We start from the raw sequence: 24297 nt of genomic DNA on the forward strand, positions 1-24297 counted from the left end.
TTAGAAGAAGGAAGACACATTTTAATGGATGACATATGATCATCATTAGGTTATATCATATGAAATTACTGATACTTGATTTTCATCTAAAAGTTTCATGTGGTTTTGTGTATTAGTTTCAAAAAAGGAAAAGGAAATAAGTTAATTTGTGATGAACTTGAATAAGCATATCTTCCTGAAGCTTATTCATTTAAATACTGCCAGTAATATCTTACTCATAGAGTAAGATCTTTCTCATAGAGCTCAATACTCCTTGAGGATTTTCTAGTCCTTGAGAGTCTGGTTTTACCTGTCAGATGATATCACTTCATTACTTTTGATCTGGAAATGTTTCCAGCTTACTAAATTTTTAGGAACCCCAGTTTTTCTCCTGCATACTTTCATTCCCTTTTAGAGAGCTTCCTGAGAGCTTTCAGTGAGGAAGAAGGAAGTGCTGAGCTGTGCTAGCATAAGAAGGCCTAGCAGTGAAAGAAGTTACATAGAGTGATTTTTTTTTTTTTTTTTTGGTTGGTCATGGGGCCTGAGTACTATCTCTGAGCTCTTCAGCTCAAGGCTACCGCCCTACCCCTTGAATCACAATGCCACTTCTTATTTTCTGGTTAATTGGAGATAGTCTCACAGGGTACCCAGGCTGGCTTTGAACTGCCATCCTCAGATCTTAGCCTCCTGAGTAGCTAGGATTAGAGGCATGAGCTACCAGCGCCCGGCTGATTTTTTTTTTTTTTTTTTTAAGATTACAAGAGATCTTTATAGAGCCCTTGGGTGACTATTCTTTGTTTTTCTTGTGCCTTTAACTTGTCTACTTAGGTTATATTCACCCAGTGTTCTCCAGATAGAATTCCAAAGTTTGGTCCTAAAATTTTAAATATGCAAGAGACCTTGAAACCTACTAAATCTCATAGAAGTAAGAAAGCATAGAGATGCCAATATTAATGAATTTGACAAATATATCAACTAATAATAGCTGATAAAACATTATTCATTCCTAGGATAAATCAAAATACCAAGTACTTAAAGTAAAAATTAGGTATTACCCTATACATTAAAAAAGATCTCATCTTCACTTTAGCTTATGTTAATTACTAAAAGAGCAAATAGCTGGTGAGATCTCTAAGTTAGTAGAATAATATTGGATCTCCACAAGCAGTGTGGTATGTTTCTTGTTCCATGTTCAGATGCTCTTGCTGTTAGCAAGGGGATGCTCAAGAACATTCTTCCTCAGCCCAGCTCCCTTCCCCTCTCCCCTCAATTCTCCAGGATTCTCTCTCTCCCTGCAACCATGCATTGCTTGGAAAATGGTCTTTCAGTCCCAGTGTCCCAGATTCCCTCATTGTCCCTGGCATTCACACATGGGGTGTTGAGCCCAGTGAAGAACTTAACTCCCCTGTAGCAGTGAGAACATACTCTCAGCACGTGTGAAGCAAGGAGGAGAAAGTGTCTTTGCCTATTCCTTTGCTTCCTCCATGATCTTAATAGTGTTCCAGTCCCTCTAACCTTGATCACAGTTTCTTTGTCAGAGTTGTGTAGTCAGCAAAGCATCCTGTTATATCCTGGAAGATGACCAAGGAACAATGAAGTGGAAGCTGGGCCTAGAGTATGATAGGTTGGGGGGAAAGGGAGGTTCAGATTTGCCAGTCATTCCATCCCCCTTTTGTAACATATATATTTTTTAATCCATCAAATGTGAGGAAAGCTTTCATTTTATTCTCTATTTTTCCCTTTTAATTTTCTTGGTGTTTTTCTTCCCTCTTCCTGGGTGTAACGTTTTCACGCACAGATGTCTCCTCGCTCTGCCCGGCGACGTTGGTCCATACAAGCAATTAACGACTTCCCGGTACTGTGCGCTGTGCAAATGCTCTCCTTAACTAATCCTGTCTCTACCCAAAGGCCCAAGAATAAAATGCCACCTGCCTGGCTTTGAGGAACCTGAAATGACAGGCTTGCTGGTTTTCAGGACCAGCAATAAGAAAATACCTTTTGTTTTGGGTTCATGGAATTTCTAGGGGTAAATATTGTTGAGGGTGGTGAGTGGATTTCTTTGCAAATGAAACTAAATATTGGGTTCTTGGACAAAATCCTGATTAAGTGACTTTTAGTTCACCTGATTTCACTTGGAACACTTGGGTAATTTTCACGGTGCTCTTGAAAGCTTCCTGTGGCATGGCAGGGAGCAGAGGAAGATAGAAGAGGTTTCCACCATTTAGTCTCTGTTTTGATTGTCTTGGTTTAGTTCAGAAAGAGAAGTGCCCACCTGCTTCATTGGCACGGTACATGGGAAGTTTCTGGAACAAATATTTTCATGATCATCAATATTTTGTATTGACCCCAAAGCATCTGCGATGAGACATTGCTTCTTCCTTCCTTTCTTTTCCTAATTCATTCCTATTGGCCACCTTCCCTCTTCTGTCTTCCTCTCCCATCCCCTTCATGTTTCAGTAGAGCCAAGATGACTTTAAGGCAGCCTTGATGCTTTGTAAATTGTGTTGGACATTTAAAAAAAAATGTCTAGTGGAGCAATTGTTTAGCCTTTCATTCAAACCCAGTTGAAATCAGGAGCCCCTATGATAAGCAAGAACTACTGCTGCCAGCAGCTTGCAGGTGGGGCCACCAGCTTGGCTACCTTCCCTCAAAACACTGCTCCCAGCCAGTCCAACTGTTGAATTTTCTCTGATTTTTCCAGAAGACCCTGCTTTTGCAGCTCTTTAAATAGGAACTCATTTTGACTCATTGCCCACTGCTGATTGTGCATTGTTGATGGGGTTGCTGCGAAGCCGTTGGTGGCTTATTCTTGGGCTGGTTTTACATTTAACCCATTTACTGGCATCGATGTTGCCTCCGATTGTAGCAGTAACACTGGTGGTGCAGTTGTGAGCTGGCTATTGGTTGTCATTCAGTGCCTCCCTTCCTCCTTCCTGTCCCCTCTTCCCTGTCCTTTTTGCCATACCCCATGAGCATCTTGCTAGGATGTTCACAGGGGCATCCTGGAGCTCATCGTGTAATAATTTGTCTGTCTTGCTTTGCCTCTCTTCCTTTAGTCCCTTTTCATGGAATCTATGGGGAAAGGGCATTTTCTGTTGATGGGGCATTGTAAAGACCCAAGGGAAATGCATCCCTTTTCCTTCTTAAGGTATCAATTTTATTGCACAGAAAATTATCCACATGAAAACCTGTCAGAGTGAGACTGAAGCAATGCAAGAAGATTAGGGCTTTTAGATCATGGTCCCTAACCTTGACAGAGTAGCCAATGCCTTAGCCCAGTGTGTCACTGCTCTCTAAATCCAAAGGATTCCAAGAGAAATTCAGACGTTGATACCTGACAGTTGCACAGAGCCACCCCAAATGGCCTCCAAGCTATTAAAGGAAAAAGTCAGTCTTAGGGGAAATGTGGATAGGTCAGAAATGCTTTTTATTGCCAAATCTTAGAGGAGTATCCTCCCCCCCGCAAAAAAAAAATTGTCCAACTTTTGGTTAGGGTACAGCTAGGACCTAAGGCCCCAGCTAATATCTAATTTGAAAGTTAGCGTAGCATATCGTCATTTAGGTAGTTTTGTCATATTTGAATCTCCATAATAATTGGTCATTAAATGAAATTATAGATTAACCCTGTAGCTTAAAGGAGAAATACTTCATATTTAAACCAATGAACACTGACTTGTAGACTCTTTTAGATTTTATTTTTTTTTGCCAGTCCTGGGGCTTGAACTCAGGGCCTGAGCACTGTACTTGACCTAGCTACTCAGGAGGCAGAGACCTGAAGATCATGGTTCAAAGCCAGCCCAGACACTAAAGTCCATGAGACTCTTATTCCAATTAACCACCAGAAAACCAGAAGTGGCACTGTTGCTCAAGGGGTAGGGCAGTAACCTTGAGCTAAGAGTTCAAGGACAATGCGCAGGCCCAGAGTTCAAGTCCCATGACTGACAAAAATAATAATTATAATATTGTTATTATAAAGGTGATGTACAAGGGGGTTAGTTACATAAGTCAGGCAAAGAGAACATTTCCTTTAGGATAATATCACCCCTTCCATCAATCTACTTGTAACTTTTTGCTGGTTAACTGAAAATAAGAGTCTCTTGGATTTGTCTGCTCAGACTGGCTTTGAATCATGATATTCAGATCTCAGCCTCATGAGTAGCTAGGATAGGCATGCAGCCACCTGTGTCCAATCATAAAACATTCCTTAGGGGCTGTGAGTGTGGCCTAGTGGAAGAGCACTTGCCTAGCATGCATGAAATCCTAGGTTTGATTCCTTGGTTGCAGAAAAGGCTAGAAATGGTGCTGTGGCCCAAGTGGCAGAGTGTTAGCCTTGAGGAAGCTCAGGGACAGTGAGTGCTCAAGCCCCGAGTTCAAGCCCTAGGATTGGCAAAAAAACAAAACCAAAATGAGACATTCCTTATACATTCAGTACAGATCAGACAGAAACTTCTAGAAGCCCAGTGTCTCAAGAAGTCCTAAGAAGTACAGACTATGATTTCCATAATTCAGTGAAGAATGATTACAAAATATTGTCAAAGACCACTGTCCACATTGCCATCAAATATTGGCAGCTCATTTTTTAAAAAAAGAAATGTATTTATTTATTTTGCCAATTCTGGGGCTTGAACTCAGTGCCTAGGCACTGTACTTGACCTTTCTCAAGGCTCTACCACTTGAGCCACAGCACCACTTCTGGCTTTTTCTGTGTATATGGTATTGAAGAATTGAATCCCGGTCTTCCTGCTTGCTAGGCAAGCACTCTACCACTAGGTCATGCTCGCAACTGGTGGAAGAATCTTGAGACATCTCTTTGGACTCTTGAGTTTTCTTGTATTTAAATGTGCCCAGTTCTCAGAAGGAAACTAAGCACATGTGAAAGGTACATATCTCAAACATGGCCTGAAAGCAGTGTTAGACTGAAGCAGGCATGCCCCCAGGGAAAGCCATGTGGCTGTAAGAACTGCAGCTCTGCAGATCATCAATAAACAGCCAAACTTAGCCAAACAGGATTATGTTTGGCAGAAAGTGACTGAAAAAGTGAGTAATTGCTGGAGGATGATTTGATGGAGGAGACATCACTAGAATCTCCTTATGTGTAGAGATGGATCTGTTTAAAAATGGATCAAACTAACAGAGAGACTTAATTTTTTTTCTTGTTAATTGAAAACCATATGCACATCTGAAAAGCAAGTTAATGAAAGTAGATTTAGCAGCCTGTTCAGATCTGAGCGCTCTATGACTATAACCTTGAATAAACTTCAGATCCCTCTTAGGAAACATGAAGATTCCTCAGGGCTTTGCAGCTGCAGTGAGCTGCAGTGAGTGGGCCATTTAAGCAAGAGATAACATGGTTTTAACAGCCAGACAGGACTCTAAATCCTGACAAATATTTGTATACTTTGACCTGTTTCCGTGTAAATTTCTAAATCAATTAGTCTACTTGCAAAATGAACACTTTTGGCATATGAGCTTCTTATAATAAATACGAGGCTTTTAGTTAGGCTTGACTTAAAAGTCACGCAACTATGTATTCTAAAAACTAATAGACCCCGTTGTTCATGAATCTCTATTTGTTTAAGATATGTAGTTAAATGAGCTGCCTTGAGTTGCTCACTTATTCATTGCTTTTCATTTTCTCTTTGCAATAAGAAGCCCCAGTGACTTCAGAGAACAAAGAAAACTAAACTAGATGGATAATATTTTATTCCAGTTGGAATCTTTTTAGTGAATTTGTTGTTGTTGTTGTTGTTGTTGTTATTTTGTCAGTCCTGGGGCTTGGACTCAGGACCTGAGTGCTGTCCTTGGGCTTTAGCAAGGCTAGAGCTCTACCACTTGAGCCACAGCACCGTTTCTGGCTTTTTCTATGTATGTGGTACAGAGGAATCGAACCGGGTCTTTGTGCATGCTAGGCAAGCACTCTACCACTATTGCCAAACTCCTGGCCCTGTAGATTTTTTTTTTTTTAATCTACTATCCTAAATCTCAGTAGACTGAGATGATCAACTTCACTAGTCACTGTCATCATCGTAGGGTAGCTGTACTATAATTTACACTCCCTACTCCGGCTCATGCACAGTGCACATGTGACTACATCTGTCTAATATCAGTTAACACTGCCTACCTCCATTCTGACAGGTTGTTTTTGTTTTTGTGTGTTGTGGGGCTTGAACTCAGCCTGAGCACTGTCCCTGACCTCTTCAGGTCAAGGCTACTGCCCTACCCTTGAGCCAAGACCCACTTCCCATTTTCTAGAGCTTAATTGGAGATAAGAGTCTCAGGTGTTCTTGTGCTTGGGCTGGCTTTGAACCTTAATCCTCAGATCTCAGCCTCCTGAGTAGCTAGGATTACAGGCGTGAGCCACCGCACCCAGCTTGGTTTTTTTTTGTTGTTGTTGTTTTTTCCAGTCGTGGGCTTGAGCTCAGGGCCTGAGCACTGTCCTTGGACTTTCTCAAGGCTAGAGCTCTACCAATTGAGCCTCAGCATCATTTCTGGCTTTTTTCTATGTATGTGGTACTGAGGAATCGAACCCGGGTCTTTGTGCATGCTAGGCAAGCACTCTACCACTAGGCCAAACTCCCAGCCCCCCAGCTTGTTTTTTTCTTTAACATGTTCTCCCCTTTCATGTAACCACTTAGGATATTTGTAGATAAAAGGATAGTAGTTTTTGTTTGCTTGCTTTGTGCTACTTCTGGGGCTTGAACTCAGGGCCGGGGCATTGTCTGTGACCATTTTGCTCCAGGATAGCACTCTTCCCCCTTGAGTCACAACTCAACTTCTGGCTTTTTTTCTATAGTTTAGTGGAGACACGAGTCTTACAGACTTTTCTGCCTGCAATCCTCAGATCTCAGTTTCCTCAGTTGTTAGGATAACAGGCATGAGCCTCCGGGGCCTGGCAAAGGGATAGTGAGTATGCATACAATTCTTCTTTATTTGCAGATGGCAGAACCAGGGTTATCATCTTAGTACTCAGGAAGCTGAGGTGGATGAATATAGTGAATTTGAGGCTACCCAGTGAGTTCAAGGCCAGCCAGTTAGACTACCTCAGAAAAAATGAAACAAGGGCAGGTAGAGAATTGAAGGGTTACCCCTTATAATAGATCATGGTTCCCTTCACACTGAAGAATTAGGACCTGTTGCATAGACAAGCAGTGGAATTGCTTCATAAGATCAGATGGGTTAAGGTCCACATTGCTGGTGCAGCATATATACTTATAAATTCTAATAAATCACACAGATACTTCATCTAAACTTCTTCACTTACTGGCTTGGAACTAAATCTAAGTGTCTTGGATCTAGTAAATTCCAAGGCTCATACTAAATCTAGAAAGTTACATGTACTGAGTCCCCTTGGGATTAGATGGGATATTATGGTCAAAAAATACCTGGATATACACCTAAAATAATTTATGAAAGTATATTTATGTGAACATCACTTGTGGAAAATAAATTTACCCCTAAGTAATCTGAATAATGAACTAATTTAGGCTCCTGAGTGTTTACGTACACATAAATTGCTAAGTGCCCTTTCTAGTTTATACAGTGTGCACCCATATCTTTTATTGTACCCTCATTGACTTTATGGTATTGGCCAACAGGATTCATCATTAGTCACATGTTATTATTGAGAGGGTGACAAAACAGTGACAGTCATGAGATTAAATCACCAGCAAATGATTAACTTTCCCAGAGTCATACTGAGCCAGTATATGGGATAGTAATGTGATAATAAGACCTTGGTTTTCTAACTCCAAACTGTACCTCCTTTTCACCTGCTCTTGATACCTAGTTTGTTAGTTTCCTTAGCTGAGTCACTTTGGTGAATCCTTTTAACTTTTAGACATAAAATAGAACCTTGCTCCTTTGGCTGGTGGTCATTTTACAGAACAGTTCCCATTTCACATGTATAAATTCCTCACATAGATAGCTACTTACAGTGACAGATCTGGGGAATCGGGATGTGTGTTCACGCTTTGCCATGTCCATTGCCCAAAGCCCCTGACTCACATACTTTTAACCTTCTGAAGGGATCAATGTGTAGAAAGAATTCAGGTCTTCCAAGAAAGTGGGGCACCTCTTCTCGAGCTTCCAGGTTCGTCTTCCTCCACAGATTAATGTGGGCAGAGCCCATGCTGCTGGGTCTCAGCTGAATATCACAGATCCCGTTGTAACTGTCTGAAAAGAGAAAACTGGTTTCAGGCAAGACCTTTGAACCTAGTACTAAACTCCAACCTCTTTCTTTCTTTCTTTCTTTCTTTCTTTCTTTCTTTCTTTCTTTTTTTTTTTTTTTGGCCTGTCTTGGGACTTAGACACTGTCCCTGAGCTTCTTTTTTGCTCAAGGCTAGCATTCTATCACTTGAGCCACAATGCCACCTTCTGGCTTTTTCTATTCCTCTGGGTGCTGAGGAATCGAACCCAGGACTTAATACATGCTAGGCAAGCAAGCACTCTACCTCTAAGCCATATGCCCAGCCCCATTCCAACCTTAAAACTGGGTCTTCTCCTACTTTTTGAGAGTCTTTACTAACCCCTTTACCTGCTATTTTAAAATTAATTAACTAATTAATTCTGGCTTCCTAGTTTCCATTTTTGAATACCCGCAGAACGTATATTGCCCTGCCACAGATGCCTGTCTTTCTGTTAGAATTTTTGGATCAAGAGCTCAGTGTCCTTTGTCATCCTCTTACTTCCTATCGATGCTGATTCATGTAATTGTGGGCATGATGTAATTTACAGTCTCTGCAAATGACCAATGACCCAAATATCCTGTTGTACTCTGCAGCTGTAGGTTTCTGCTTTTCCAAGTCCATTGGTTATATCTTACCATCTTCCCCCTAGAAATCAAGGAGGTGGAAAAGTAAGCGTGAGGGCTCGGACTCTGGCAATCGGCCCATCAAAGCTGCTGGGAAGGTCATCATCCAGGATGTTTCTTGCCTGCTGCCTGTTCACAAATCACTGGGAGAGCTGTACATGTATGTTCAAGATTACCCATTACTTCTTTTTTATTTTATTTATTATTATTATTATTATTATTATTATTATTGTCAGTCTTGGGCTTGGGTTCAGGGCCTGAGCTCTGTCCTTGGGCTTTTTCAAGGCTAGAGCTCCACCACTTGAACCGCAGCACCACTTCTGGCATTTTTCTATGTATGTGGTACTGAGGAATCAAACCCAGGTCTTTGTGCATGCTAGGCAAACACCCTACAATTAGGCCAAACTCCCAGCCCCCATTATTTCTTTTAAGGCCCCACCTAATTAGTCAAGCCTACCTAAGATAGTCTGTCCCATGACATGCTTTGATTCTAGGGCTTAGAAATAAAATCATGGAGGTGATACTTCATTAGTGTACATTGGTCGTAGGAAGAGATTGTGCATTAGTCAAAAGGAAGAGATTTTGCAATGTTGCAATGTGTATACAGCAGGGGGCATAAATCTTGGAGAACTATCCTAGAATTCTGCATCCCATACTGAATATAGAAAACAGATCATAACAGAGCTACTTTGCTGAAGGGAAATGGGAGGTGAGTCACCAGTGTGCAGAGGGCAACCTATGGTTCCCCTCCTCCTTCCTCAGCTTGAACACTTCACAAGTGCCTGTTTTATAGCACATACACAGCATAATATTCTGTGTACAAGTCACAGTGTTACACATATTTAAGACTCCACAGAAAAGCTGGTTGGTAAATTAGTATTTAAGAACAGTCTCCTTTCATCACTTCAAAGCAGTTAGCAATTTACCTTCCCCTGGCAGGAACTCAGTTAACATCAGCTCCAATTTTCTTCCTCCCTACCCTATGGGATAGAGGGGAGCTTCAGGCCAACACAAAGTGAAACATCTGGAGTAACACCCAAGGAGCAGGTCCTAGACTATCAAATCGTGGGCTTGAACTCTGGGCCTGGGTGCTGGCCCTGAGCTCTTCAGCTAAAGGCTACTGCCCTACCTCTGAGCCACAGCCCCACTTCCCTTTTCTAGTGATTAATTGGAGATAAGAGTCTCACATTCTGTAGTGACTGGGCTGGCTTTGAACTGGAATCCTTGGATCTCAGCTTCCTGAGTAGCTAGGATTACAGGCATGTGCCATTGCGCCTGGCAGAAAGTAATTATTTTATTCTTAAAAACTTCTTTTTTTCAGATTGAATGTGAATGATATTCAGGAAACATGTCAGAAGAATGCCACTTCAGCCATGCTTGTTGGAAGGAAGGATCTTGTTCAGGTTATTGTAAATCCTTGTGGGTGAAACTTGGAAATTTTGACAGCAATTTTTTATCTGATAATTTTAGGTTAGTGACATTTCCGAGGTATGGCCCCTATTTTGCAGTTCTTTTCCCTTATTTATTTTTCTAGTCAATTTTTAGGGCAGTAGCAGCTTCTTAAATCCCCTAGATGTTTGTCTTACTAGTGCTCAGTTGGGAAGATCCTAAAGCATTTACTGGAAATTTTTACTTCATCTCCTTTCTATTCTAGTACCAGTCTAAGTATTGCACACCTAGACTTGGACATCTGTCTTTTTTTTTGGCCAGTCCTGGGCTTAAGCTCAGGGCCTGAGCACTGTCCTTGGATTTTTCTCAAGGCTAGGGCTCTACCACTTGAGCCTCAGCACCACTTCCGGCTTTTTCTAGGTATGTGGTACCAAGGAATCGAACCCGGGTCTTCGTGCATGCTAGACAAGCACTCTACCACTAGGCCAAACTCCCGGCCCCAAGGACATCTGTGTTTTTACCATTTGTATCCTCAAATCCTTTTTCTTTTTCTTTTTTTAAAAAATAATTTGGGGCGGGGTGTGGTGGCTCACACCTATAATCTAGCTACTCAGGAGGCTGTGATCTGAGGACCTTCCATTCAAAGCCAGCCTGGGCACTAAAAACCTGAGACTCTTATCTCCAATTAAACTCTAGAACCCCAGAAGAGAGACTCAGGCTCTAGAGGTAGGGCAGTAGCCTTGAGCTGAAGAGCTCAAGGATAGCGCCCAGGCCCAGAGTTCAAGCCCCATGACCCATAAAAAACAAACAAACAAAAACTCTTGGAAGCATACTTTGTTTCATAAAAGTTTCCCTTATAGTGTTCAACTTAAAAATTTTAAGAGAAATTTAGTTTCAGGCTTAATCTACTCTGTAAAACTCCAGCTATCTTGATTTTATGAACAATAGAAAGTCAATATGATGTAGATGGAAGCATGGGATTTATAGCAGGAGGCCTGGGGCCAACTTGCCTTTATATCAGAGTAATCTCAGGCAGGTTATCCCTGACTCTCCTGTGTTTGTAAAGTAAGAACTTGAGTAGTTATCTCCTCATGGGGTTGGTGAGAAGATTAGTGAATGCTAAATTCATATTCTGAAAAAAAATTCAGCAAAAAGTATTTCTTTTTTTATTTTTATTTATTTTTTGCCAGTCATGGGGCTTGAACTCAGGGCCTGAGCACTGTCCTTGGGCTTTTCTCAAGGCTAGAGCTCTACCCTTAAGCCATGGTACCACTTCCAACTTTTTCTTTTTCTTTTTTTTTTTTTTTTAATGTTTTATTTATTATTTATTTATTTATTTTTGCCAGTCCTGGGCTCGAGCTCAAGGCCTAAGCACTGTCCTTGGACTTTCTCAAGGCTAGAGCTCTACCACTTGAGCCTCAGCACCACTTCCAGCTTTTTTCTATGTATGTGGTGCCAAGGAATCGAACCCAGGTCTTCGTGCATGCTAGGCAAGCACTATACCACTAGGCCAAACTCCCAGCCCCCTGGTGTTTTTTTGTTGTTGTTGTTTTTTTTTTTTTGCCAGTCCTGGGCTTAAGCTCAGGGCCTGAGCACTGTCCTTGGCTTTTTCTCAAGGCTAGAGCTCTACCACTTGAGTCTCAGCACCACTTCTGGCTTTTTCTAAGTATGTGGTACCAAGGAATCGAACCCGGGTCTTCATGCATGCTAGCAAGCACTCTTCCACTAGGCCAAACTCCCGGCCCTGTTTTTTGTTTTTTTTTTTTGAGGTGAGAGTTTCATGGACTTTAGTGCCCAGGATGGCTTTTGAACCATGATCCTCAGATCTCAGCCTCCTGAGTAGCTAAGATTACAGTCATGAGCCACTGCTCTTGCTTCCCTCTGTCTTTTTTTGAGACAGGGTCTTGCTTGGCTAGCCTTGAACTCACAGTCCTTCTGTTTCATCTCTCAAGTACTGCTAGGATTTATAGGCATTTGCCACCATGCCTGGCTTTGTTGTAATTATCATCATCATCAATATTATTATTATCAGTGTTATTATCAGTGGTATTGGGGTTAGAATTCCGAGCCTTGCATTTGCTAGGCAGGTACTCTACCATTTAAGCTTTGTCCCCAAGTCACATGCCTTATTAGTAAAAGTTTTAAGGGTAATGTTCCTCAAACTATATAGTACACATACAGCCACTTAAGATTTTATTAAAATGTGAATTCTGATTCAGTAGGATTGAACAGGTCTAAAATTCTGTACTTGGGCAAGCTCCTAGCTTTTACTGCCCTAGAGTAGGCAAGATTTTAGGCTGTAGATGGAGGAAAGTGAGATTCCCCTGTGATTCTCCCTAGTTTGAGTTTGACTCTCTCCTTTTGATCTGTCTAGGTTTGGTCACTGGCTACAGTAGCTACAGATCTTTGCCTTGGTCCGAAGTCTGACCCAGATTTGGAAACACCTTGGGCTCGACATCCATTTGGACGACAGCTGCTGGAATCCCTGTAGGTTTTGAGAGCTAAAAGTGAGAAAAATGAGTGATGTCAGTTTTAGGCCTGCAAACGCTTTAAATGTCACTACCTTAGAGAAAGATGCAAAGGCCAGAGGGATAAAGGAAAGAGTGTATAATTTCCTTTTAGCACTGACATAACCCTTTTCAGAATAAATTCTGTATAGCTCAAGGCCTTATATTTTATCCTTAATGTGGGGGTTACAGTGCTTGATTTGTCTTCTTCACTTAGGGCCTTAATAGCACAGCCAATGTGAAACGGTTACAGAATCTCAGTCACTAAGTGATAGGCAAAGTGTCAGTATTATTCCATCTCAAAGGAATAACACTAATCCCTAACTCATATTCTAGCATAGTGTTCTTGGAAAACTAAAGGCAAAACTATTCCTTGTCCTTCTTATGTAAATAGGCAGTGGCCTGTCCACATTTAGTGACGCAGTGTTCTCTGAGCAACCTTCCCTAGCTTTTACATTGGATGGGAGACATGTGTGGAACTGCCCTGGGAGCTGGGAGGCTGAGATTATGGACTACTTCTCTCAGGTGATGATGGGTTAGTCTGCCTGGTTCCTGCAGAGGCTACATTCACATGCGAGCCCCAGCATGGGGCTTTCCAGTTGGTGTCTAGTGATTTGTAATACTCTGATACCTTTTATTCCAGACAAATGTTAGCACACTTAGCATAGACCAAAGCCTGAGTTTTAGAGTCCAGTTCCAGGCAAAGTGTGAGACAGGATGCAAAACCCTCCATTGTAACGAGATACCTGTCTTTCCTCTTGACTTGGTTTCTTCCTCATCTGTTTTCAGGTTGGCTCATTATTGCCGACTCCGGGATGTTCAGACCTTGGCTATGCTCTGCAGTGTCTTTGAAGCCCAGTCTCAGCCTCAGGGGATACCAAACCCCTTTGGGCCTTTTCCCAACCGTTCTTCTAATCTTGTGGTCTCCCATAGTCGATATGTAAGTTTGTGGGTTTTCTGGGCTGTGTCTGATTTTTCCTTATTGTAAGCATTCATGTGGAATGGGGTTCTGATTCGTGTGTTCCTCCTTCCGTGTAGCCCAGCTTTACCTCCTCGGGGTCCTGCTCCAGTATGTCAGACCCAGGGCTTAGCACCGGAGGCTGGAACATAGGTAGGTATGAAAATGCTGCAGCCCAGTATCGTAGAAGCTGTGTGCACAGAGCTCGAGTATGACTTTCAGTTGGTGCTAACTCTCCATAGCTGTTTTTCATTTTTCTCTCAATTTAGTGTGATGGGGATATCACTAGCAGCAAGCCTGGCTTTACGTGTGGAAAAGGCCACTTTCTGGAAGGTCTTTGTGCTGTGTTGAGTTAATCCTTACATTCTCTCTATGTCTTTCTGCTCTCTGACAGTCTGTCTCTTTCTGCTCTGTGTCTCTTTGTCTCTGATTCATTCATATTCTCTCTCTCTCTCTCCCTCTCTCTCCCTCTCTCTCCCTCTCTCTCCCTCCCTCTCTCCCCCCCCCCCCACCTCTCTTTCTCTCCCTATCTTGCTTGGGATAGAACCCAGGGCCTTGTGCATTGTACCATTGAGCTATCTGCTCGCTCCTGCCGTTATTCCTGTACATACCTCTTTCTGTTATCATCTGCCACTTCTTATCATCTGCCTCTTCCCAATGTTATATTAGTGTAGAGAAATAAAGCTGAGCCGGGAGTTTGGCCTAGTGGAAGAGTGCTTGCCTAGCATACATAAAGACTGGGTTCGAGTTCTCAGTACCACATATACAGGAAAAAAATCCGGAAGTGGTGCTGTGGCTCAAGTGTTAACGCTCTAGCCTGGAGAAAGTCCAAGGACAATGCTCAGACCCTTAGTTCAAGCTCCAGGACTGGCAAAAGAAAGAAAGAAAGAAAGAAAGAAAGAAAGAAAGAAAGAAAGAAAGAAAGAAAGAAAGAAAGAAAGAAAGAAAGAAAAAAAGAAAGAAAGAAAGAAAGAAAGAAAGAAAGAAGCAAGCTGGGTGTGACTCCAGGGGGCTCTAGGAGTCTGTTTTATGAATAGTTATCTTTGTTTCTTGGTTTTAAATTTGTCTTTCACAAATGATCTTAATTCCCACCCTCTTTTTTTTTTCCAGATAGGTAAAGTCTCGTTATATTGTCCAAGCTATATAGTAGTTATACTGTGCACACTGTTTTATGTTCTGCTTTAATTTGTATCATGAACATTTTCTCATGATATTTAACAAATCTTTATAGATAATCATTGCGTAACATTCTACAATATCATAATACTGTAATTTGCCTGGTTATTATATGTACTCAGTTTCCAGGGAGAGATTACTATTACCCAGACAAAGAAGTAAGGCTAGGAAAGAGTTGTAGCTATTTCCACTTCTTAGCATCTTCAGCATAGCTTGTTTGATTTCAGGAGCTCATTTGGATCCACACTGTGATAAGAGATGTATGGGAGTTTTCAGGTGACTTTCCATGCCTTCTCTGATGGCTATCTTCTCTCCTCATTTGCTTTTCTACAGCGGGAAGAGAGACAGATCATGTGTCTTCACCTTGGGGGGAGTCCTCCCCAGAAGAACTCCGCTTCGGGAGTCTCACCTACAGTGATCCTCGAGAGCGAGAACGTGACCAGCATGATAAAAATAAAAGGTAACAACTTTCCCAGGCAAAAGGTACAATTCCAGCACTTGAATCTCCAAAATCAGGACTCTTGTTTTCAGAAAAATACAGTGGGATACTGAGCTTGTTTTGTGTTAAAGGAAATAACAGGAAAATTTTCTGACTTTGACCCAGGCTTTTGGATCCTGCCAATACCCAGCAATTTGATGACTTTAAGAAATGCTATGGAGAAATCCTCTACCGTTGGGGTCTGAGAGAGAAACGAGCAGAAGTGCTGAAGTTTGTATCCTGTCCTCCTGATCCTCACAAAGGGATTGGTGAATATGAATTTTTCTTTTCCTGTCACTCTCTGAAAGGGCCTATTATTTAATTTTTCTACAACCTCAGACTTAGAATGGAGTTTTAGCTTCCTTTCTGCTGCCTAACAAGATTGACTTTGTATTTTAGAAGCAGTACAGTATAAGGTACTTGATTCTGAGTGTTTTGGACGTGGTAGACAGGATGGATTGGAAGTAGGGGTGTTTATTCATATGCTCAGCCCCTACCTGTCAAGGCACAGTGCTTCATGTTCACACATTTCATTTCCTCAGGGAACTCTTAACCACTTGGGAAATAAAAATTCTTACCAATTGTGAAACAGATTAATGGAAAGCAAAACTGCTGTTGGACCTGGAGAGTGGGGAAGGAGAATGTTAGCAGATTGTTAAGGTGCATTGGGAAGGCCTCCCCAAGGGCAGAAGTATACAAGAAACCACTGGGCAGAGTGATGAGTAGAGCCCTTCCCTGCTAGGAGAAGCCCTGCTGCTGATAAGTTGGTATTCTAACAAGTGAAATCTATCACTAGACTTGGAATATGGTTATGTTCCTTATCGTTACAACTTGTAAGTCTCTGTCTGCTGTGGTCAAATAATACTACAGTCTGGCCATTATGCATTTATTTGTGTTATAGGACTTAAATTTAGAAGCAAGGCTCATGCTCTGGTTTATATTTTAAGGCAGTGTGTGAGGGAAGGACTGGAGAACTGGACGGTGAGGAAACAGGCTTACCAAACACCCCCAGAGTTGTAAGGATGTATGGGTGGTTGTGGGGAGGGCTGTCTCCACTGAGGTCCTGGGCAGCCTCAGGTGAATGAGGCTCACATGCATATTTTAGGGTTTGATCCTAGCTCCCTTCAGACTTGGGGGCAATCCCTGTTTTCTTGAGTCCTGTTTTGAAGCACAGAGACTGTCTATCAGTGGAGCCTTGCTGGCCTATCCATTTCCTTAGCAGAAGCAACAGTGCACATCTTCCCAGCCCCCCATCATACACTCCTGGCCTTGATGGGGATTTGAGAAGGGGCGTGGGGAAGAAAAAGGAAAGTAACACAGTCCTGACCCAATGTCCCAGCCTCCCCTTTGACCTTTCCATACTGGTCAGGGGCATATCCTCCTTTTCCAAGCCAATTGTGATGCTGTAAAATCTGGGCTTTACCTGGGTGGCGACCCCCCTGGGTTGTAGAACCTTTCTGGGCTTTCCTGGGGAGCTCAGAGTAAAGGATAGACTTAATGTTCTGATTAAAATTTGTCTTCTACTTCAGCTTTTGTCACTAAGGAAGGAATTTGAGCCAGATACTATTGGTCTAGTTCTTGAGGAAGCTAAGAGCAGCAGGCAGTTAAATTACATACCTGTATCCACAGAGTGCAGGGTCTGGCTTTGGGTTCAGAAGAAAAAAGAGCTCTGAAAGGAAGGGGTTTGAAAGGAAATTTCAGCACCAAGTTCACAAAATAAGACAGTTAAAAATGAGCTTGACCAGTGTCTCAAAAAGACTGTCACCTCAGCTGGAGATGGCAGTTCCTTAAGTGTGTCTGTCCAACCACCATCACTAGAGATGTCACCAAAGATAAATGGCAGATGGTTGGTTTTGCTGAAGAAAGAATTCACGGGTAGACACACATAGAGCTTTTAACAGGACAAGATTTATTGAAGCCGAAGCAGAATCTCCCATAGGAGATTGAGCGTGGGCAGCTTTACCAAACCATCAGGAACCAATGCAAAAGCATCTCCTCCAGATCAGATGAGGACAGGCAATCCAGCCAGCCGGTCCCTGGCACTTAAGTCTTAGGCACTTTGATAGGGAAGGTTCAGTGATTCTGCTTAGGACATGAACATAGCTTTGGAAGTTTCCATAAAATGCGAGGGCATTTCTAAGATCCAGGGGATGGGGAGTGGTTTCCCTAATAAAGTGCTGTCAGAGCCAAGGTAGCGATTTCAGGAGAGGTCCATGCATAAAACCATAGGTGGAAGGGATGTAGAACCATGTGAACCATGGCTCACACTTAGGGTAGGAAGAGTCCCTGTTGGGGTCTATTGTCAGGGATTATTGGCCATAGTATCAGGAAGTTGCCTGAACCATGATATTCCAGAACTGTGGTGGGGCAGGTTGTTCCCAGATATATCGCTGCACCTGCCCTCTGTGTTATTATTCTCCCTTTCTCCTCACTACAATAGGACTCATTCAGAGGTGCAGTTTTTCCATATGATTCCACAGAGAGAGGAGAGACAAAAATGTTGAGCATATTTGTAAAAAAGGGAACATAGGCTGGGAGTTTGGTCTGGAGTAGAGTGCTTGCCTTGCATGCACAAAGACCCAGGTTCGATTCCTCAGTACCATATACATAGAAAAAAGCCAGACGTGGTGCTGAGGCTCAAGTGGTAGAGCTCTAGCCTTGAGAAAGCTCAAGGACAGTTCTCCGACCCTGAGTTCAAGCCCCAGGATTGGCAAAAAAGTTTTGGGGGGGACATAAAGTTGATCCATGTATTTCAGGATTGATCAGAGGGCAAAATGAAGGCAAAAAAGAGTGGGGGCAAAGGAGTGAGGTATGGATTAGAAATAGGACAAAGATAGACTGGGAGTTAAGCCTAGTGCTAGAGTGCTTACCTAGAAATAAGACAAAGGCCTGCCTGAAAGGCTGAGTATGTGGGGAGTGCTGGGGTGACTTGAGGAAACACCTCCTTTCTGAGGGGCCATTAAGCTCATTTGCTAATTTCCTTTTAAGCTCCCTTCTCTCAGCGCTCTCTCTCTCTCTCTTCTTTTTTTGAGATCAAAGGCAAACTATTGCATAACTACTTTTAGGTATTGGAGTAAAAGTAAATTGAAGACCTACAAGTCTTTAGTGAATGAAGTTGGGGGAGGGGTGCCTAGAAGTCAGTGGATAGCAGTAGAGAAAAGGGGGAGAGGCTGGTGCTGTCACTTCAGCCCCAGAGGATAAGGATGGTCTAGGGACAGCAATGCAATCTGGTACCTACCCTTGCTGCGAGGCCCTCCCCCACCATGGAACTTAAGGAAGAAAAGGCCCTTTGTCCAGGGTTTAGATAGGATCAGGTAGAGTATAGAGTATAGGTGGAGAGGTTGCTGGTTAGGTGACCCCAGAGCAGCAGTGAGGCGACCAGGGGCAATGCAGGCAGGCTCAGATGTCTGGGTGCATCAGGAGTGAAGCGGATCGTGGCAGGTGGGGCTGGGCTTTGTGGTTTCTTTTCAGGAGGCAGGGGTGCTATCCTAGCTCAGTGCTGTCCTAGCTCAGCGGCAGAGAAATGTGGTGTATGCCCATGTGGGCCAGCCTCTGCCGAGTCAGCAGGCAGTAAGGAGGGCTGGTTATAGAGTTGGTAAAACAGTCAGCTCTCTCCTGAAGTGTCCCCAGAGTCATACCATCTGGCAGACCCCTGCCAGCTGTGGAAGCATCATATGCAACTAGGACCTGCTGTTCAGCCCTGGGTTTCACACAGGGCCTCTGAGAAACAGCTGCAGGCCAGGCCTCTGCCCTTGCCCTGGCCGCTGCAGCGACAACACCTTCCACTGAAAGCAAGTGTGTTTATTTTTGGTCCAAGACTGAGACTTGGACTCCATATCGCATGCTTTCACTCATTGGCTCACTCTCTACCATCTGAGGGCTCCCAACCCCCAACTCTTCTCATTCTTTCTACTTTTACATTTTATTTATTTATTTTATTTTTTGCAATACTAGGACTGGACCCTAGAGCCTTGGCAAGTACTCTGCCACAGAATTACATTCCAGCCATATAGCTCCCTGGGCTTAGGTAGATAACAGAAGTTCTGCCCTTTTTGTTTTTGTTTTTAAGAGAGAAAGAAGGAAATGAAAGGAAAGAAAAAGAGGGGGAAAAGGGGAAGGAAAGAAAGTAGGAAGGGGAAAGACATTGAAAACCTTTATCTATTAGAGTTGGACAGAATCTTGAGGTGGGATACAGCTATCTTTAGGTGAACTCGGTGTCTGATATGTTTGCTCCAAGGCCGGCACTCCACCACCTAAGCCATGTCTCCAGCCCTGGGAGACAGCTTTCTTACTGACAATTCCCAGTTTCCTGTTTTAGAAACAAACACACTCTCACTTTTGTCTTCTTGACTCATTTCCAGAGTTCGGTGTGTACTGTAGCCACTGCCGGAGTGAGGTCCGAGGAACACAGTGTGCCATCTGCAAAGGCTTCACGTTCCAGTGTGCCATTTGCCACGTGGCTGTGCGTGGATCGTCCAACTTCTGTCTGACCTGCGGCCATGGTGGCCACACTAGCCACATGATGGAATGGTTTCGGACCCAGGAGGTGTGTCCCACCGGATGTGGCTGCCACTGCTTGCTAGAGAGCACCTTCTGAGCTTACACACCACGGCAGTGTCAGAAATTCCAGGAGGCCCTATAACTGCTTTCTTCTGGGGGAAGCCCCAGGGCCCAGGTTACCTATAGGAAGATGGGAGTATGTACCCCATCGGACTGATGCTTCATGAGCCTTCGCCTTCTCTGAAAGACTGAAAGAAGGAGAGAGCAGCTTCATAGCTCCAGGGTTTATGCACTTGTCAGCTGAGGAATTTCCATGGAAGTTTTCATGAAGAAAAGCCCTTGCCCTCAAAGTCAATGTTAAACCATGAGCAAGCACTTCAGATATAGAGACCAAATTAGCTGCTAAAGGCAGTCTCCTGAGCCAGAGGCCCACAGCGGGCCTGAGACAGTTTAGAAGTTGATAAAGAGTTGCTGGATGCCAGATACCAATGGCTCACACCAGTAATCCTAGCTTCTCAGGAGGCTGAGATCTGAGAATCATGGTTCAAAGCCAGGCCCAGCAGAAAAGTTACCATGAGACTCTTGTCATCAATTAATCACTCAAAAAAAAAAAAACCCTCTCAAGTGACACTGGCTTAAGTGGTAGAGCACAAGCCCTAAGAGGCTCAGAAACATCTCCCAAGCCTTGAGTTCAACCAGCAAAAAAGTTGCTGAACAGTGATCTTCTAAGATGTGAGACTAAAAGTGTAAATATGTAATATACTTACAGATTCTTATTTGTATATTTTAAAGTTGCTCTTCCAGTTGCTTTCCCTTGGCTAATAAAACTAGTAATTGTTAAAAACAAAGCAAACAGTAAGTTGACCATCTCAGTGAATCATTTTCCATCTGATTTAAGTTAGCTGATTTGGATGGGACCAAAACCAGTGCTTCCATTTTTAAAGGAAACGGTCATTGACTTTGATCATCTGACAGAAGAAAACAGAATTTGACAGTTATGGTTCTTTCCAGTCTAGAGAGTCTCATAATTATTCCTTCTAGCAAAGGAAGTTGAGATTGCAACTTGGCTTTGGTGTGAAAGACCCCCTCTGCCTGTGCATTGGCTGGATGGGTTTCAGTGTGTGCCTCCTGCCTTCTTCTCTTGTAAACAATGTCTGCATTTCTCCACTGGCCAGTGGATACAGCTTGTTTCTTCAGAGGGAATTTTCCATGCTTCACGCTTGGAATGTGCAAAGGAAGAGAAATCTATTTTTAAAAAAAGTTGTTGAAATTCCTAATTCGTAGAAGTTTGCAATTCCAGATGGATTAACTTGACTATAAATAATTATGTGTCCCATCATGGGAGAGGGTTGTGTGTCACTGTATTCCTTACTACAGGTAGCACCCATTCACCGATGATGAAATCAACTTGGTGATTAAGAAAGAAAAGGAAATAGCCCAGAAGAGAAATGATCAATGGGCTGGTTCCTATGTACGGGAAGTATCTTGTAAGGTGATGCAAATATGTACACAAACTTCTACATGTATTTGCTCCATCTCAGTGTAAATTTATTTCTTACTGAAGGTTGGGAGCTAAAACATTCCCAAACTATCACTTTGGATGATGCGTAGATCTTGGCCCTGTGTAACTCACTGGGAGACCTCATGTATGGAAAAGGCTTAGATCCTGCAGTGAGACCAGAGGCTGAACTCTAACCTCTGACCCAGGTTTACGTGCCAGTGTCTTAAAGGTGTTAACAGCCTGTGTGCTGGGATGAGAGGGAACAGACCAGGACATCAGTCTCACTCCATGCTTCCCTTGTTTTGGTTACAGTTGACGATAGTGATAGGCCTAGAAGCAAGGCTCTCTTGTGTTCCTGAGTGAATTTACCCACATTTGCAAAGAATGTTCTTCCTGTCGCTCACTGCTTGAGCCAATGTAAAAATGTGTTAGTCTGTCCCCATCATGAATGAGATGTTAGCTGGGGTTGGTGGCTTCGTGTAATCTTGGTGACTAAAGGCTCGGTCATGATGCTGGGATCCAGTTCAAGCAAAAAGTTTGTGAGATTCTCATCTCAACAAATAAAAAGCGAGGTGGCAGTGGTGCAAGCATGTCATTCTAGCCTTGTGGGAACTGTAAATAGGAGGATTGTGGTCTAGGCAAAAAAGTGAGACTTGTTTGGAAAAATAACAAAACCAGGAGAATGTTGGAGTGACAGATCTGGATGCATTGTACACATGAACTGACATGTTTGTCCAACTATTTCAAGATAATATAAGTATTTTTTGGTGGTGGTGGTGGTTGTGGGGCTTGAACTCAGGGCCAGGGCACTGTCCCTGAACTCTTTTACTCAAGGGTCGCACTTTGCCACTATCAGCCACAGCTCTACTTCCAGTTTTTGAGTAGTTAATTGGAGGTAAGAGTCTCACAGGGACTTTCCTGCCCAGGCTGGCTTCAAATCACAATCCTCAGATCGCAACCTCCTGAGTAGTTACGATTACAGGCATGAGCCACTAGCACACAGCATAAATGATTTTTTGAAAGAAGAAAAATAACAAAAATATAAAGGGCTGAGGCAGGACTCAAGCATGAAGACCTGAATTCAAACCCCATTACTGCCCTCCCCAAAAAAAGGAAAAAAAGGAAGAAAAGGAAAAAACAAAGCTGTTTGTGTGTTGGCTCCTCATTTTAGGAATCTTGTTCTTTCAAAACAAAAACTTTATAGTGGAGCTGAAACAACTCCCAAGTTTAAGGCATTACATAATATCTCCTCCGTAGATGAATTGCTTCTGGAATTTCAAATTACCAGAACAAATGTCAAAACATCGCTCACATGTGGAAACATATTGGTCTGGATGCTGACCAAACTCAATATGCTGTCTGCCTCAGGATGGATAAATAGAAGCATGTAAGTCTTGTTTTGTTTTGAGGCAGTCTTGCTACAAATCCAGGCTGTCTTTGAATTTGATATCCTCCTGCCTCAGCCTTCCAAATGCTGGGGTTATAGATGTGTATTGCCATGCCCAGTTTGTTTGTTTGTTTGTTTGTTTTTATTTTTGCCAGTCCTGGGGCTTGAACTCAGTGCCTGGGCGCTATACTTGAGCTTTCTCAAGGCTAGTGCTCTACTACTTGAGCACCATATCTGGCTTTTTCTGCTTATGTGGTTCTGAGGAATCAAACCCAGGGCTTCCTGCATGCTAGGCAAGCACTCTACCACTAGGCCACTCTCCTGGCCTGTTCTCTCTCTCTCTCTCTCTCTCTCTCTCTCTCTCTCTCTCTCTCTCTCTCTCTCTCTCTCTCTCTCTCTTTCTTTCTTTTTTAGACATAATCTGAATACCATAGTGCCTTTGAATTTGGCAAGATAAACAGAGTTCACAGTTCAGTTTGTACAGCAGAACAAAAGGTTGCTTCATCTGCCTGTCAGAAACAACATGCCAAGAGATCCAGATAACCATCAGCTTGATTTTATGCTCTTGTCCTCACCTCCCCCAGAATACAAATGGTATAATACTTTCCTGTTAATGCCACATACAATCATTTATGCTTATTTTTATTTTATTATTTATTTTTGCCAGTCCTGGGCTTGAGCTCAGGGCCTGAGCACTGTCCTTGGACTTTCTTAAGGCTAGAGCTCTACCACCTGAGCCCCAGCATCACTTCCGGCTTTTTTCTATGTATGTGGTACCAAGGAATCAAACCTGGGTCTTCGTGCATGCTAGGCAAGTATTCTACCACTAGGCCAAACTCCTAGCCCTATGCTTATTTTTAAAATGTTATGTAATACCCAGTAAACCTACATTATCCATGCAATTCATACTGACCAAGTACTGACAAAAAAAACTTAAGTCACAAGAAATTTAAAAAACAATTTAAAATCCTGTGCACACCATGACACAGCTCAGCTGATGTGAGTCCTGCACTGTTGTCAGTTTTGTTTAAATTGCTGTGTGATCTGAGCCCTTAATGTTGTGAATGTACACCTCTCTAGAAGCAAATCGTATCCAGAAAGCAAGGTAGAATGAGATAATGAGAAGCTTTTAATTTGACTGAAAGCTGGCTATGGTGGGAGTGGGGTGGTGGGATAGGGGAAAAGAATGAGTGGAACGTTTGTGGTACAGTGTTCAACTGCATCCTGAGCATTTGAAGTTTTTGTTTTGTTTTCTCAGCAGCATCTCTGGTGCCATTTACCCACAGATCCCAAGGATCTACTGTAAAAATGACCATGCTGAATTCAGAGAGCAAGCCCGTGTTTGTTTCATGTAGTAGGAGCCAATGGAAAGAACAACCATGCATTCTACCAGAAGACAGATCTGATAGCAACCCCTGGGCAGAAAGGTTAGGGGACCAATCTAAACAACAGTATCACTGTTTTAGGAGTAAGGTTTGTTTTTGTTTTTGTTTTTTTTGTCAGTCCTGGGCTTGAGCTTAGGGCCTGAGCACTGTCCTTGGACTTTCTCAAGGCTAGAGCTCTACCACTTGAGCCTCAGCACCACTTCTGGCTTTTTTTTTTTTTTCTATGTA

General features: G+C 42.8%; 1 protein-coding gene across 2 annotated transcripts in view; it reads left to right on the forward strand.

Moving 5' to 3' along the window:
• Wdr59 (WD repeat domain 59) overlaps positions 1 to 22787 on the forward strand; it is a 60242-nt gene extending 37455 nt beyond the window's left edge. The window contains exons 19-27 of one of the 2 annotated variants that reach the window (XM_090357274.1): positions 1778 to 1834; positions 8815 to 8948; positions 10110 to 10191; positions 12552 to 12664; positions 13474 to 13624; positions 13723 to 13795; positions 15152 to 15278; positions 15423 to 15565; positions 19658 to 22787. In XM_090357274.1, the coding sequence (XP_090213400.1) occupies positions 1778 to 1834; positions 8815 to 8948; positions 10110 to 10191; positions 12552 to 12664; positions 13474 to 13624; positions 13723 to 13795; positions 15152 to 15278; positions 15423 to 15565; positions 19658 to 19893 (1116 nt within the window). In that variant the 3' untranslated portion in view covers positions 19894 to 22787. The remainder of the gene's footprint in view (positions 1 to 1777; positions 1835 to 8814; positions 8949 to 10109; positions 10192 to 12551; positions 12665 to 13473; positions 13625 to 13722; positions 13796 to 15151; positions 15279 to 15422; positions 15566 to 19657) is intronic. The other variant, XM_090357275.1, reaches the window with a different exon arrangement.
• Positions 22788 to 24297: the final 1510 nt, after the last annotated feature.

The sequence above is a fragment of the Megascapheus bottae genome, chromosome 24, assembly GCF_031878675.1.
Source record: "Megascapheus bottae isolate mThoBot1 chromosome 24, mThoBot2.hap1, whole genome shotgun sequence".
Taxonomy (NCBI): Eukaryota; Metazoa; Chordata; class Mammalia; order Rodentia; family Geomyidae; genus Megascapheus; species Megascapheus bottae.